At 42.5% G+C, this 16,095-nt stretch overlaps 1 protein-coding gene across 4 annotated transcripts in view; it reads left to right on the top strand.

Moving 5' to 3' along the window:
• MAPKBP1 (mitogen-activated protein kinase binding protein 1) overlaps positions 1-16,095 on the top strand; it is a 101,592-nt gene that overhangs the window by 55,924 nt on the left and 29,573 nt on the right. For all 4 annotated transcript variants that reach the window (XM_059849506.1, XM_059849505.1, XM_059849507.1 and 1 more), the window contains exons 6-18: positions 1,431-1,601; positions 4,428-4,565; positions 5,178-5,360; positions 6,505-6,665; positions 7,054-7,243; positions 8,230-8,376; positions 9,259-9,443; positions 9,554-9,645; positions 10,014-10,139; positions 11,749-11,819; positions 12,255-12,376; positions 13,290-13,365; positions 15,917-16,028. In XM_059849506.1, the coding sequence (XP_059705489.1) occupies positions 1,431-1,601; positions 4,428-4,565; positions 5,178-5,360; positions 6,505-6,665; positions 7,054-7,243; positions 8,230-8,376; positions 9,259-9,443; positions 9,554-9,645; positions 10,014-10,139; positions 11,749-11,819; positions 12,255-12,376; positions 13,290-13,365; positions 15,917-16,028 (1,774 nt within the window). The remainder of the gene's footprint in view (positions 1-1,430; positions 1,602-4,427; positions 4,566-5,177; positions 5,361-6,504; positions 6,666-7,053; positions 7,244-8,229; positions 8,377-9,258; positions 9,444-9,553; positions 9,646-10,013; positions 10,140-11,748; positions 11,820-12,254; positions 12,377-13,289; positions 13,366-15,916; positions 16,029-16,095) is intronic.

Consider the following 16,095-nt stretch of genomic DNA (forward strand, 5'->3'; position numbering starts at 1 on the left):
GGGAGGAGAGCATGGAGGTTAGTCCTTGGCTGCCATACGTATTAAATGTCTTTTACATATTTCAAATTCATAAGAAAACTCTTTTTTTTCCCTCTTTTTAATTATTATTTTTTATTTCTCCGCATGGAGGTGTAGAGCCCTTGTCCGTGGGGGTACCAAAGAGCAGCCTTTTGGTGAGCATTTCTTAAAAGATGAAATGCAAATTCAGTTTGTTAAGATCCTGGAATGTATGCTAAGTTACTGGGAAATAGTTATATATGTAGGTATGTGTTTAATTATAGCAGTTGTTTTGAAGAGCAGCTGAATCAGCTCATTGTAATATCTTGCCAGCCACCTTGAGACCTGAGCTCTGTGTTGGAGGAGGGAGACCTGTACCAACTGCAGTTAAATCTGACCACGGCATTTTTCCAGGCCACAAGCAGTTGCTTAGCAGAGCTTTTGAACAAGGCAATTAAAACATGCACAATTTTAAGCTTTTAAAGCTTCAAGTTCTACTTGTGATGAGACTTGCCTCTCCCACACAATCAAATGACTAACTTAAAACCAATCAAAAAGGTACTATTCTCCATGTTGCCATGGATATGTTATCTTACAAGCTACTGTTTTGACAGACTTCAATGTGGAATCATGAGCAGTTACTTGAGTAAGATTTGCCCATCAAGCACATTTTTTGGCCAGTGTTTCAGCTCGTCTTGTGCGCCTTGTTTTTAATTTGGTTTGATAACAAACAATTAAACAAAAGAATAGATTTGTCTGGCAGAAAATGCTGCTTTGGCATTTCTGTTTCTCTGGAGAGCAAACATTAAACCAGAGGCTCTGTTCTCTCCATGTCTTTTTCTCTGACATTACCCTACCCACACTCTTTTGGGCAGAATGCATCTGTGTGTTACCTTGTGACAGAAATGATGCTGCTAGCCTCTCAGAGGCTTCCCTCAGATGGTGTGTGAGAGTTCCCACAACAGCCATGTCATGTTTTTGTAAGGCATGACCTGGTTTGATATCTCAGATGTCTGTGTTGTGTTAGGAGCAGAGGATGTGAGGGCTTTTCATTCACTGGGTCTAGGGATAACAATCTATTATAATCCTTTTCACAAGCAGGCTGTAAGTTCCCATTACAAACACCAGGGATGTGTATCAAGAGTATTGTTCTAGTCCCTAGCTAGAGCAGGGACTAGCATTTTGTGAGTAGCATAAGAAGAGGTTTAAAGCAGGGGAGGTGGTATTAATTTGCACAGCTGTTGAAATGCATATACCCCTTAGCTGGTTGGTCTCAACCTGGGCTTTAAAGAATCAAAGGAACTGCTAAACCTATTGTGAGTGCACCATGTAGACATCTTTTTCCCAGCTCCTGCACATTTACCTGCTCAAATGTGTCAGAACTGATTTTGGGGTTACACCTCCTGTTCTGTGTCTGTTCCTGTCCCTTCCAGAGCGGCCACATGCCAGCAGTTCGGGTGTGGGATGTGGCTGAGCGAACCCAGGTGGCAGAGCTCCAGGAGCACAAGTATGGTGTGGCCTGTGTTGCCTTCTCCCCCAGCTCCAAGTACATTGTGTCAGTGGGGTACCAGCATGACATGATTGTCAACGTGTGGTCATGGAAGGTAAGTTTTCGAGGAGGTTGGGTGGACCACACAGTGTTGCTAAATCAGAAAGAGCTTCCGGTCTGACTGTAAACTACTTCAGTTCCATCTTGCTTTTTGTTTTTTAATATTCTGTAGTTATTATTTGTTTTTTGACATTCATAGATACAGAAAAATTTGGACAAGAGAGAAAGCTATGGTCCCTTAGGAAAGGTCTAAGTCATTTCCATGAAGGGATATTTTTTATGCTTGGAAATGTGTTACATTTTTCTGTCCAGCCAGAAAAGCCTGGTCTTTGAAACCTTGCCAAACCATTGTGTTTTTTAGAGGCTTATTAAAATCTAATTTATGAGGTTAAGGAAGGAAACTCTCATCAGCCAGAGATTTCTTTTGTAGTGTAGTGGATACTCTTGGCTGGTTTTGAGAAAGGGAATGTAGAGGATTCATAATGGGTGAAAGCTGATCAAAGTCGCTCTGCCTGTCACTGGATTGAGGCAACTCTTGGTAGACAAAGCCTGTGTCTCATCCTCTAGTAAACATTTAAGCATTTGGTTTTTGTAGTTAAGAAAATAAACATTTCTTTTTTGTGGGCTAAGAGTCTTTTGTATTAATAGATGCTCCTTCTACCTCTTCAAGTGCTGTAACTCTCTCTAAAAGAGATATGATTTAGGAAAAAAAAAAATCAATGAATCTGTTAAATCTCACAGGATCACAGAATCATAGAATGATTTGGGTTGAAAGGGACCTTAAATATTACCTAATTCCAATTCCCCTGCCATGGGCAGGGATACTTCCCACAAGACCAGGTGGAAACCCCATCACAGCCCTGTCCAATCTGGTCTTGAACATTTCTGGGTATGGGGCATCCTCAACTTCTCTGGGCAGGTTGCTCCAGTGCTTCACCACCTTCACAGTAAAGAATTTCTTCCCAATAGTTAATCTAAATCTACCTTATTTCAGTTTAAAACCATTACTGCTGGTTCTATCACTACACTTCCTGATGAAAACTCCCTTCCCATGTTTCCTGTAGGCCTCCTTTAGGTACTCAGAGCCTCCTCTTCTCTTGTAGCTTCTAAGTCCACACTCATTTAGTATGTTACTCTCTTCATCATATTTTCTGTAATTTAAGTTCTCACTGTTATCTTCTGTGTGAGCTGAAGTTTGTCTTTGCTGTTTTTTCATATAGCCACATACTGTGTGTAGTGAGAGAACCCAAGTGTGTATGTCTGTGCTGCAAATTGAGTGTTCAGTCTTTGGATTATTTCTAGTTATACAAATGAAAGTAGTGACTTGGTCAGGGTTACAATGCATGGCAAGTGTGAAACAGTACAAGTAGTTTTGCTTTCCCTTGCTTATCTGGGTTTTTCTGTTCACTGTATAATTGTGCACATGAGAACTTCTGAGGTAAGGACTGTCTGACTCTTTCCTGCTGAAGAACACACACTTTAAGCTTATGCTCCAGACTGTGATGGGAGCTCTAGCTGGCCTTTACTTTGCAGGCTGGACACCAACCAAAACTAGAGATACTTTACCTGACCAAAGTCAGTAAAGACTGAGAATACAGATCTCCTGAAGCATATTCCTTCACTTTTAACCACAACCCTTTTATCCTCTGTGCTGCTGCTTTGATTTCCCCATTTTTCCTGCCTAGTGGACCTAGTCATTTGACTGTGATGGAAAAGAAAAACCGTGTTGTCTGTAGGATTCTCTTTCTTCCCTAAATAAAGACCACAGCAATGATCCAGATGTTGAGGTCTGCAAGAGTCCTAAGCTTTTCTCTGTCCACTGTCTTGAAAGAAGTTATGATAATTGCTGCCTTTCCTTCATTCTGGGTTGGGGGATCCTCCATGGTGATGGTGCAGCAGGCTAGACTCCCTTTGTGCTGGTTTCTTCAGCTCTGCCAGCAGTTTCTTCAGTTCTCCCCACAGTCCGATGGGGCCCTTGGAGTGACATAGTTTGTGTGCTAGGGCATTGTGTCTGGAAGACTGGGAGCAGCTGAATCCCTAAAAGGAAGGGTAAAGGAAACACAGCAAGAATGAAAAGGGGTGCACTGTTGTCAGCCGTTTGCTGCATGCTTGCAAATCCACAACAGACAAAGCAGAAAACTTGTTTATCTCACTTCTAACTGGGGAAAGGCAGGGGGAGGAAAACAGAGCAATGGTGCTGTGTGATGCTGCCATCTGACCATTCTGCCTGAGCAGTCTCCATCCTGTTTTCTGTACCTGTATCTTCTTCCTTCTTTCCCAAACTTTGCCATTTTGAGGTGCACATTTGAAGTATAACAGATTTTGCTTTTTCTCTTCCAGTACCGTGATGGTCTTTGAGTATTTTTAGTCTTTTGGTAAAGTATAACATGTTTCAAGAGAAAGAAGAATTTATGGAAGAACCAGTTCGGTCTTCTCTGTGAAAAATACCAGTTCCTCATCTTGAGTGTGATGCCCTCATTGCTGCCTGGGGGCTGGGGGAGTTCTTCCTTGTGCTGGCCTACCTCTGCATTTGCTGTTTAGGAAGGGAAATGGGTTTGCTCTGAGCTCCTGGTGATTGTGAAACCCACATGTTTGTCATGGCTCACATACCAAGTTCCTGCAGGCACTAGTGCCTGCTGATTTGTTCTTGATCATAGTTAATGTGGAAGAGGAATTGAATATAAATGTGAATTATACTGTCTGCCAAATCAGTGTTCCCAGCTAATGCTGAGGAGGTTGTATACAGAGGTGAATGGGGAATAGTTTGGGTTTCATTTTTTCCCTGCTGCACTGCTTGTGCTGGATATGTGCCTGTAATTGAAATTAGTTTCCTTTGCTTCTGAGCAGTGAAATTAAGCAATCTAAACAATTGTGTTTCCAGAAAAACATCGTCGTGGCAGCCAACAAAGTCTCAAGTAAAGTGACAGCAGTGTCATTCTCAGAGGACTGCAGTTACTTTGTCACTGCTGGAAATCGACATATCAAGTTCTGGTATCTGGATGACAGCAAAACCTCCAAGGTGAGAGAAAGTGCATCAAGGCCAACCTGTAAACAGGCATTTCTGTCTTAGAGCAGGGTGCTTTTTGCCCCAGTGAGCTGTGGGAAGTGGGAAATTTTTTATTTTTCTGGGATGCAAGGATAGCTTTCCACCCCTGGCTCTCAAGTCTCATGGGCTGATAGTGCTAAAAGCTTGTCTTGCACTGATGTAGGGATGTCACTCTTGGAGTTGCATAGCAGCATGCTTGTTCTTTAGTAATCACATATACTGAAGAACAAATAAACTAGAAAAGAGCTGCAGTCATTTAAGTCCTTGGAGCACGGAGGTGGGGAAAGATCTTTGACATTGGTATGAGCATCTCAAGAGGTTGTGAGTGTAATTTTGAAGCATCAACCAAAGTGTTTAACAGTTTTAGCTGTTGTGTTATTCTCTGGGAGGCAGAATTCACCTATGGTGATTTTTCCTGTGTGCTCATGAACAGTTGTAAACATGAACAGCAAGTAAAACCTCTCCTTGTAGGCTATTTACAGTTCTTTCTTTGAATCACTTCAGCACTCAGGGATTGATGTTCTAAAATCACTGCCTGCCTGAAGTGCCTTGCTGTATTTGTAGCAAACTGTTTTCTGTTGATAGGTCAATGCCACAGTCCCCTTGCTGGGTCGCTCAGGATTGCTTGGAGAACTGAGGAACAACTTCTTTGCGGACGTGGCTTGTGGAAGGGGCAAAAAAGCTGACAGCACTTTCTGTATCACATCCTCAGGCCTGCTCTGTGAATTCAATGAAAAAAGGCTGCTAGACAAGTGGGTGGAGCTGAGGGTGAGTTTTACATCCTCCTATTCTGCTCAAATTGAGCAGGAAGAACAAATAATAAGGGCACTCAGAGGTACAAGCTGACCACAAGCAGTGAAAATAATTGTGCCTCTGCAACCCTGTGATTTACTCTGGAAGGCTGGGCAAGAATAGTGTTATTTCTTGGCAAAGGGATTTTACTGATCGTTGAGTCTCTGTCATTCTCATGCCTCAGCATTACAGGGACTGCTCTACGGCAAAGCAATGTCCTTATGGCAACTCCTGTATAGTCCCTTCTGTCTTGGCTGGGGCAAGTAGGAGTTTTAGAAGGATTCTGGTTTCTGTCCACTCTGCAGTGTCTTACTTGCCTTGTGCATCTCAAATGCAGGTTCCCAAGATGATAGTTGATTTGGCTATTCTAAACTATCAGGCTGGCCCATAGTTAAGAATTTGATCACACTAGTTCCTTTCAATTGAATGTAACATGCCCGCCTACAAGGATCCTGTGTATTAAAATCAAGGGGGAAAGTCTGTCCACGCTTTCACTTAAGTGAAATGCCTCTTCTTTTCTTTTCTTTCCTTTCCTTTTCTTTCCTTTCTAAAATCTGCCTTTCTCTCTCGCTCAGAATACAGACAGCTTCACAGTAAGTTGAAAAAACTTTTTGCATTGAACTCATCCCCTTTTCACCACACTCCATTTTGTGCCATTCTCTGCCATTTGTACAGATCCCAAAGGGAGGGGAAGAAAATCCATTTTGTTCTGTTTCTTATCCCCTTCTGACAGGTAATGTGTTGGTGTGCTAGTAGAGGGTGAGGTGCTGCTTGCCTGCCAGTGTCATTGACTGTCACAGAAATAAAAACAATGTTCAGAGTAGGACTCAGCTAGAGCAAATGTGTAGCTTGGTTGGCCTCCCATCATAGTGGGTGGCAGAGAAACTGGACTTTTTTCTAACTGCTTGGGATCTGCAGTGGACCTTGGCTGGAAAGTTCTTCAGTAAGGAAAAATGGATTTTTAGGCTTTTTCTTACTCCCAGGGCTCGACTTCACTGCTGTTTTTCTGACCATGACTCCTTTGTCTGTCAGTTCGCTGTTCTCCCTGATGTGTGTCTGGTGACCTTTGACATGAGAGCACATTTCTCATTTGCTCTCTGATGTGCTGTGTCCTCCTCAGACCACTGTGGCAAACTGCATCTCTGTGAATCATGACTACATCTTCTGTGGCTGCGCTGACGGCACCGTGCGGATTTTTAACCCTCTGAACCTTCACTTTGTCACTACTCTGCCAAAGCCACACTTCCTGGGAACTGACATCGCAAGTGTGACTGAGGCCAGGTACTGTGGAGAAGGGTGGATGAGAGCAAGGGAGGCTTGTGGGGGTTAGAAGTTCTCCCCAGACCTTTGCCATCTGGAGCATGCTCTTTTTATGGATTAAAGTTGGTAGCCTGCTGCAGATCTCTCTGAGCTGTTGCAGGCTTGCTCTGTATGACTGGACTACAGTTGGATGGCAAGGAGAAAGATTTTTGCCATGGGGCTTTGAGGCTTCTTTTGGGACTTTGGTTGTTCAAGAGACAGGTCTTCCTGGCCAGCTACTCTCTCTACCTATAGATGCCATTGTTCATCTCAACAGCACCCCATGGAGAATCTGAGCTCTCCTGTTTGAACATTGCCCCAACTCCTTGAAAGCATAAGTTAACTGGGCTGTTGTTCTCTCTTTGTGCAGCCGTCTTTTCTCTGGTGTGGCTGATGCGAAGTATCCAGACACGATTGCCTTGACCTTTGACCCCACCAACCAGTGGCTTTCCTGTGTATACAATGACCACAGCCTGTATGTGTGGGATGTCAAAGATCCAAAGAAAGTGGGCAAGGTGTACTCTGCTTTGTATCACTCTTCCTGTGTGTGGAACATTGAGGTACGTTGTCTGCAGACACAGATGTTGGATTGTGAGTTGCAGCTGAGAAAGTCATCAGACGAGCTGCCCAATTTGAATGCAAATGCTGACTGTAGAGGGAATTGACTCAGATTTTCACCTGTGGTTATTGTGTTTGCTGCTGGGCCTGGGAACAGTTCTTTGGCTGCACTACAATGGCTGACCAAATGTGTGGTGCAACTGGGAAAAAAAATCTCGCCATTAAAAGGTGAGAGGTGGGAGAGGGAGCAGAATTGAACTAACCTAAATACAGAGCATCTTTTTAGAAAATGCACAAGAGTTTATTGCTGGCCTCAAAAAAATTGCTTGAGATCTGTGGTGAGAAATTGCTTCAAAGTCAAAAACATGAAATAGTGATAAAATAGTGAACTCTAGTCCTTCTTGAAATATTTACCTGAACATGTGGAAATAGCTTCTCAAGTGTCTGTCATCTTGCAGTCTGTCTAGTTGGCTTTCCCTCAGAGGGACAGAGGGAAGGAAAGGAAGTATAGGAAACAATGGGGTTGTTAATATGTTGAAATACGTCTAACAAAGGTTAGGAGAGGGGAGAGTAAAAAGAAAGTGGGAAGAGGCTGAGAACTCTGTTTTTATTTATGTATTGCATCTCACCCTTTCCTTCTGAATTATAAACTGACAGTAGTAGATGAAAGTTGCAAACAACAGTGCAAGGTGGTTATTGCATGGCCATTGTTTGGGATTTGAGGTGCTCTCTTTGAACTATTAGAAACAAAGGATACTGGTTTGTTAAGGAGGTTTTCTGTGATGAGGGAAGCTCCGTGAACATTTGTTTGAAGTCAGTATGAAGCTCTGGTCTGCAAATAGGTTTTTGTCCGAACTGTCTGGCTTTCACCTTTAGAAAACAGAGAGGACACCCCTTTTGTCTCATTTTGTTTTGAAACTTGCTACCAGTGTCTACAGTGCCAGATGCCAGGCAATATTATTCAGGGGTTGATTTTACTTGCCCTTAGATGTATCCAGAGGTGAAGGACAACAATCAGCCCTGCCTCCCCCCTGGTTCTTTCATCACCTGCTCCTCTGACAACACCATTCGACTGTGGAACACTGAAAGCTCCAACATCCACGGCACAGCCCTGCACCGCAACATCCTCAGCAATGTAAGATCCTAGGTTTGGATCACCTCCTTGTCCTTGGGGTTGCTCTTCTTCACCCAAGTTAAGGCCCAGATTTCTTTGGATCTCCAAGTCAACCCAGGTTTCTGTAAACTGAGCACAAATCTGGTTAAATGTTTGAACCTGAAGACACAAGAAAGGAGTGCTGGGTAGAAGGACAGGTTGTCTGAAATGGTCCTGGGGGCTATTGCTCTTTTCATAAACCACCCAAAGATTCATCAAGCTTAGTCTTTTCCATAAGAGCCATATGTTTCAGGAGAGCTAGTTCTCTTTTTCTGCATCTCTGTAATGTGTGGACTCTTTTAAGATTTGTTTGGAAAAGATGCATTAAATGAAGCAGAGGTTTGGGAAATTGAATGAAAAAGTTTGCACTCACTTCATCTATATTAGAGGGAGGCTGATCGTACAGAGCAGTGATTACATATGGACATTTGCTTCTGTTCTCATCTGAGGTTGAAGATCTCTGGACACAGCAGCCCTGACTTCAGGAATCAGGTGGAAAAGAATCTTGCTTTTTCTGTCAGTACTCAGACTGCTGACTTAGATAATCCCTAGAGGTCTTTCATATTCCTGCTTTGTGCCCTAATATGTTGTAATCACTAATGCCAGAGCTTTTCAGTAGTGAAGGAGATACTGTTAGTTTCTAGGTTGAATCTTTTGAAAGGGGTGATTGTGAGGCACAGCTGTGAAACTTTTATCCTACAATCTGAAGGGGCTTAGTGCTTGCTCCTAACTAAAAGGTCCTACCAATTACAGCACTGTTGCCAATAAAATGTTTATGTTGGCGAGGAGCTCATTTTCCAAGGCAGATGCTTTGCTTTGATGTTTTGTAACTAGTAAATATTTCTGGGTGTATTGTGCCCCCAGGACTTGATGAAGATCATCTATGTAGATGACAACACTCAGGTACTTCTGGACACTGATTACAACTCAGCAGGAAGTGCAGAAAAAGCTGATGCACAAGTGCTGGATACGAAGGTGGGGATACGCACTGTCTGTGTGAGTCCCAGTGGGGAGCACCTGGCCTCGGGGGACAGGATAGGCACTCTCAGGTAATCCCATAAAGCTTCTTATGCAGATTGCAGACTGGTCAGGCATGAGAAAATAACCAGGTCTTGCTAATTTTATTAAACATCCTGAAATGAGATATGTTATGTCCTAGAATATATGAGTTGCAGTCTCTGAAGGAAATGCTGAAGGTGGAAGCCCATGACTCTGAGATCCTATGCCTAGAATACTCCAAGCCTGACACAGGTAAATGCAATTGAGCTACTTCCCCTTTGCCTATGAATGTAATGTTGAGCAAGTCAGAATGTCCAGCTATGGTATATTAAAATTGTCATGCTGAACTACTCCCAGATTTCAAATGAGGCTTCAAGTATTGGGCCAGTAGAGCTAGACTTTGAAAAAGTCTTCTTTCTCTTACTTTTTATTGAAATATTGTATGTTGAGATTGCAGCTTGTTCTGTTTCTTATTGTAATGCAAAATTCAGGTGTGTTACTTTGTGTCCATATATGCAGTTAGCAGCAGTATAATGTTTTGTCCTCAAGAAGACTTGAGAAGCTGTTTTAAGAATGACTTTTTAAGTCATGATCTTGCAGTCTTTTTCAATTTCTAACAGGTTTAAAGCTCTTAGCCTCAGCCAGTCGGGATAGATTGATTCATGTCTTGGATGCTGGGAAGGACTATAGCCTGCAGCAAACCCTGGATGAACATTCTTCTTCCATCACTGCAGTGAAATTTGCAGGTAGCAAATCATGGCCTCCCGCCAAAGCTGTATTTGAGCATTGCTGTTGTCCCCTTGTGGCTGTAATTTTATCTACTTGAATACTGAACTAGGTCAATTTGAAGCTGCAGCTGGGTTGGTTTTGGTCATCTTTTTCACTTGCAGTCTTAACAGAATGTGATACTTGCCTTCTTTTCTGGTTTTGCTTTCATTTCTTCTCCTTCCTCTCTCCTAAGAGAACCTCTCCTCATAATTTCTTGGAAAACTGTTTGCTGTAATGATTTACTCCCTCTAATTTCAGAGAGAACTAATTTAGGAGAACTCTGAACAGTCATTGTCCAAAAAAAATCACACAAAACACACAGAAAAAAAAAAAAAAGCTTTGGGTAAAGTAAATTTGTGATTGTAAGCCACTGTAAGGCTTTGCATTGCTAGTAATGGAGCACATTTTATCCCTGGCACTCGGTTTCTACCAATGGTCAGACACCAGTCGGGAGCAGCAAGAACTGTCTGCTCTGTCAGGGAAAGGCAGTAACCAGGGGTGACAGGGAGGCAGGCAAAGGTAGTGGCCTTTTCCACTTTCTCTGGGAAAGTACCACAGGATATGAACAGGAACAGTAGTCCAGGTCACCTGGTGAATCCATAGTGATAAGACCATGGATTCAAGCAATTCAAGTTCTGGAGTGATCAGGGTCAGCTACAGTTCAGTGCCTGCCAGGCAAGTCCATACTAGCAAGGCAAGATGGAGCTCAGATCAGGAAGGTGAGTCCGTGGATTGGGTTATGCTTTGGTTCGGTGGGGTGCATGTCCAGGCACAGGTGTGGCTGCAATGCTGCTGCAGTGTAGCTCAGTTGGGACTCAAGGATGAGAACCTCAGCTTGAAAGCCACTCCCAAGTGAAGAGACTCACTGAAGCAGGGGCTCCCCAAAGCAACTGTGTGGCTTTTTCAAGTTTTTTTTTTTCTGAAGGAGCTCCAAGGCCAGCAGTAGTTTCTCTGACAAATCTGTCTCATCAGTGAGCTGGTCTTAAAAGCAGCCAGCTGAGCTCCCAGGAGGTGGGGGAAGTGGGCTCAAGGCTTGGCAGCTAAGGCCTTGGTGCTGGTCTATGAGCCAAGTGCTGGCGTGCTCTAAATGGGTGCAGGACCTGTGTGATGTTGGATGCATTGTCATTACTTGGAGTTTTATCGGGTGTTGCTTTGCTGAAGGAGCTGCTTGGTTATGGAAGAGTCCTAAGGGAAGAAGGGAAGCCTGACCCTGGAGTAAGAAAGGGCAGCAAGAAAGATGGGTCTAGCTCTAAGGTCTGAAAAGTTACTATTGCCTGTTTTCAGCTTCTACTGAGTGTGAATGTGCCATGTTGCCACAAAGTGCTGTGGTGCAGAGATATGAGCATATTGGTGAGGGACAAGACAGAATTGCATCCTAATCTGTTCTGAAAAGCCTCTGTGTTGGAGCCTCATGCTCTCTGAGCATGAAAGACAAATGCTGTCCCTGAGAAGGGGCTTCTCTTGCTGCTTGGGGACAAGTCAGTCTTAGCTAATCAGGACTGGAATAAATGAGCAATGATATAAATTGAAACATTTCCTCCACCTTGTATATGTGTTTATTTTTTGTCTCCTGCCTTTTTATTCCAGCCAACGATGGTAAAGTGCGAATGATAAGCTGTGGGGCAGACAAGAGCATCTATTTCCGCACTGCGCAGAAGGTAACCTCATCACAGCTTTTTGTACACTTCTAATTTATAATCTCTCCTCAAAGGAGTTACTTCAAAGAATGTTATCAGAGTTTCTGTATGAGCTTGTTCAGCCTCAGTGCCTCCCAGTGACTTGATAGAAGAGATTGCATTCAGACAACTAGTTCTGTGGAGCATGCAGCTACTCCCAGCCTGACCTCTCACAGCAGAAATAGAGAACTGTTAGGATATCTGCTTTTCCTTCACTGCCAGAGCTATTGTGAAAACTGGTGAAAAAGTATGGGCTGGAGGGAAGAGTTCCTTGTGCCTCCAGTCCCAGCTGCTCCCAGCAGCTCCCTGGGAAGGATTGTTTTGTGCTGGCTGTGTGAGAAGACTCATCTGTATTTACTTGCTTTTAATAGTGGATTAACTACTTGATTTTGACACAGTTGTTACCCGTATGTTTAGACAGGAGAAGGGGTCCAGTTTACCCGAACACATCACATTGTTAGGAAAACCACACTTTATGACATGGATGTGGACCCCAGCTGGAAATATGCAGCTATTGGATGCCAGGATCGTAACATCAGGTTAGTTCGCTTTCCTTTCCTTCTCAACTTGAAAATATTTTTCCAGTCATAAATGAAGCAGCCCCATCTCTATTATTATTCCTCTAAGTTGTTTGATACCACATTTTGAGACAGATCTGAGGCATTGTGAGGTTGAACTCTGCCTTTCCCCTCACTGGTAAAAAGCTGTGTATGTGCAATTCCCATGGGACTCGTGGCTTCTCACTGGGTTGCTTTGCAGAGCAAAAGCTTTCTACTGGGGGAGCAAGTGTGCCTTCCTTGGCACATCATTGAACTGTGGGGCAAGAACTTCTGCACTGTGGTAATTTTTGGTTTTGAGGGTACTTAAGTGGAAAGCTGTGAGGTCCTGTGGAATATCTGGGACTGTGGGAACCTAAAACTGAAATAGATGTGACTGTCATTGAACAAGTGGAGTCCATTCTCTTCTCTATTTTTATCCATTTCTCCAATCTGTCTGCTTGAAAGCAAAGGAGTCTCTCTGTGGTTGTGTGTCACCTATTGTAGCTGTCTTACATGTTAAGAGTTTTGGTCATAGCTAAATATCACTGCTGGATGTAATTTGATTTTGTTTTCTGACATAAAGTGTCTTGCTCTCTTAATCCTTTGCGCTAGTATGAAGGAGCCCAGGTATTTTTACAGCAGTGAGGACTGACTGATTATTGGCTTGAGAACAAAGCCTTGATTTTAATTCAGATAATCTGCCTTTGCATTACTTTTGAGGTTATTTCTTGAACCATTTAAATGACTGGTGATAATACTTCATGGAGGTAGTTTCTCCACTTCCTGTAGTTTGGCCCTGTTTCCTGTATTTTATATGAAATGAGGAACAGGGAGAGAAAAGGATCCTGGTGACAACAGCCCTGGAGTAGTATCTGGGCACAATGAGCCATGTTATCTTATGTCACCCCCTCAGGGTTTTCAACATAAGCAGTGGGAAGCAGAAGAAGCTTTACAAGGGATCCCAAGGTGAAGATGGCACCCTTATCAAAGTAAGCTGTTTTCTTTTCCTTCCTTTTTCAATTTTTCAGCTTTTTTAAATTCAGGGACAAGAACATGAAATATAAACCTGAGTACAGTAATTTCTTTTTTCTTTTTCTTTTTTTTTTTTTTTTTTCTTGCTCCATACTTTGTCCTTTACCCTGCTGCTGCTTCTTCCTACTTTCACCCTTAAGGGCTGGTAATATATTTGGGTTTCATCAGGCTGAAACAGGAAGAGAGTCAATGAATGCTGAAGCTGATCTTTGATTTTTCTCTCTGTCCTGTTTCTGAAGTGAGTCACAGGACCGTGCTGTAAAAACAAGTAGAACTGCACCAATATGTGTCAGGAGATTATTTAATCCAGTTAATTTAATCCTTTACTTTCTACTCCAGAGAGCTCATTCTCGTTTTCTTGACTGGGTTTGTTAGGATTTTTAAAGTGGAAATACCTGTTGATCAGTGTTTGTGAAGTGGGTTTCAGAGGGCAAATACAAGGGAAACTCTGAGTTGGTAAAATTAAATAGTATTGGACCTGAAAAGCCTGGGTCTTGGAGTTCTGGACAAGAATTGTACTGCTTAGGGAGAGTCTGTTCAAATTTCCCACCTGCTCAGTGCGTCTGGGCCTTGGGCCAGGGTAGCACACCTGCTTCTGCCACTATCCAGGGCTTACCTTGGTAAACCAGGTGTGTTTGAGATTCACAGCGGAGTGGAAGAACTGCATTCTTGTCTATAAAGGGGGAAAGCCAGCTGACAAAAATCAAAATATCTCTGAAGTTGCCAAACAAGCTTCTTCATTATATTTTTTTTTCCACTGATAATTTTCTACTGCTGCACAGGTCAGCAGTCTTATTATTATTAGGGACTGGAAGGAATGTCCTGTGAGGAGCAGCTGAGGATTTAGGGCTTATCTAGTTAGGAGAGGAAGAGGCTGAAGGGTGACTGCATTGCTCTCTACAGCTTCCTGAGAAGAGGAAACACAGGGGGAGGTGCTGAGTGCTTCTCTCTGGGATCTGGTGACAGGATATATGGGAATGGTTCAAAGCTGCACCAGGGACATTAGGAAGCATGTCTTTACTGAGAGTTTAGTCAAACACTGGAACAGAAGTCCTGGAGAGGTGGTCTATACTCCAAGCCTGACGGTGTTGAAGATGCATTTGATCAATGTACTTAATAACAAACCTTAAACACATGGCTCTTATGGAGGAGACTAAGCTTGATGAATCTTTGGTCAGCTCTGAATTGGTCAGGCAGGAGTAGGTGATATTTGTAGTTCCCTTCTAGCTGAAACTATTGATAGGTGTAAATAACTGGCTAAAAAGGGAGGGGGGAAACAAACAGTTTTGTTCAGTGTCAGCTGTTCTGTTTTACAGTGAAAGATCTTTCGCTTTGCCTATTATAATTCCCACAAATTTTTTGTAAGCCAGAGCAAAGAAAATGAAAAATTGATGCTATACTTTAAACTGCTGATAAGCTTGGGTACTTGATTTTTCTCAGACAAAAAACCATGAAATGTTCTGGGAGCTGAATTTTTTTGTTTTTAATATCCTTTGTTTTTTGTGGGTTTTTCTTTTAATGTGTATCTCAAGAGGGGAATCTCAATTACTTTTACTGTTGCTTTGCTCATTTTTAAGACAATTATGTAACCAAGGGATTATGGTTGTCTCTGGAATTTAAACTTTCTTGACATGTTGTTCTGAGATCATAATACACATTGCAGTTTAATGAGCAGAGCTCAAACAGTGACACTGGAAGCAAACATCAACAAAATAAACATAACAAACAAAAAGAGCCTTAACAAGAGCCATAACAAACCAAAAGAATTATCATTATTTAAATACAATGTCTCTTTTGAAAAACACAGTTTATCCTCTCAGTTCCTTAAAATTTTCTAAATTGGTGACAGTGGCTGTATTCGCTGTATTGTGCTGCTTTAGACTTGGTGAGACATTTACAGGGGATTTTATATTTGATCCAAGATAAAGCAACAAATAGGTGCACATGAAGAAACAAGCAACAAACAAAATAGCTGAAAAATGGGAGTTGCAAATACTGGAGATGTGACAGCATCATTATCAAAGACAGTTTCTTGGCAGTGTTGAGTTCTTTTTTGCTTTCACTCTTGAAGACTTGAATCCTTTAATATTTCCCTTAACTCTGTCAGCTCTGATGTTTTTTCTTTTTTATGGAGTGTGTGTTTTGGGGTGGGAGTTTCTTGTTGTTTTGTTTTGATCTTAACATAGAAGAAAGTAAGACCTCAATGGTTAAAAGACAGTAGGAGAGAAGTAGCATTGTGTGGCAATTCCATTGGTGGCAATTCCTTCACAGTCATGAAGGCATTTAATTTAAGTGCCTTCAGTCTCTGATTAGGTTGGAGATAGTCTTAAAAGTCTGGTCAGGTTGGAGATTTGTACTCCAACCTGAGTATAGGTTGGTACTCAGTTGGACTCCTGTGTGGGCTACTTGCACTTTAGCCTGACTGTCCTGGGTACTCTGAACTATTTTTATGTAGTTTGAAGGCAGTTTCTCACCAGATTTTTGCATTCCTCTGGTCTCCTGAACCAGGTGCAAACAGATCCTTCGGGTCTGTATATTGCAACCAGTTGTTCTGACAAGAACCTCTCCATCTTTGATTTCTATTCTGGCGAGTGTGTTGCAACCATGTATGGACACTCAGGTAAGGCTTATAAACTTCTGGATATTCATTTTTTTCTGCTGATGACTATATAGTAGCTTTGACTAGT

The sequence above is a fragment of the Haemorhous mexicanus genome, chromosome 6, assembly GCF_027477595.1.
Source record: "Haemorhous mexicanus isolate bHaeMex1 chromosome 6, bHaeMex1.pri, whole genome shotgun sequence".
In the NCBI taxonomy this organism is placed as follows: domain Eukaryota; kingdom Metazoa; phylum Chordata; class Aves; order Passeriformes; family Fringillidae; genus Haemorhous; species Haemorhous mexicanus.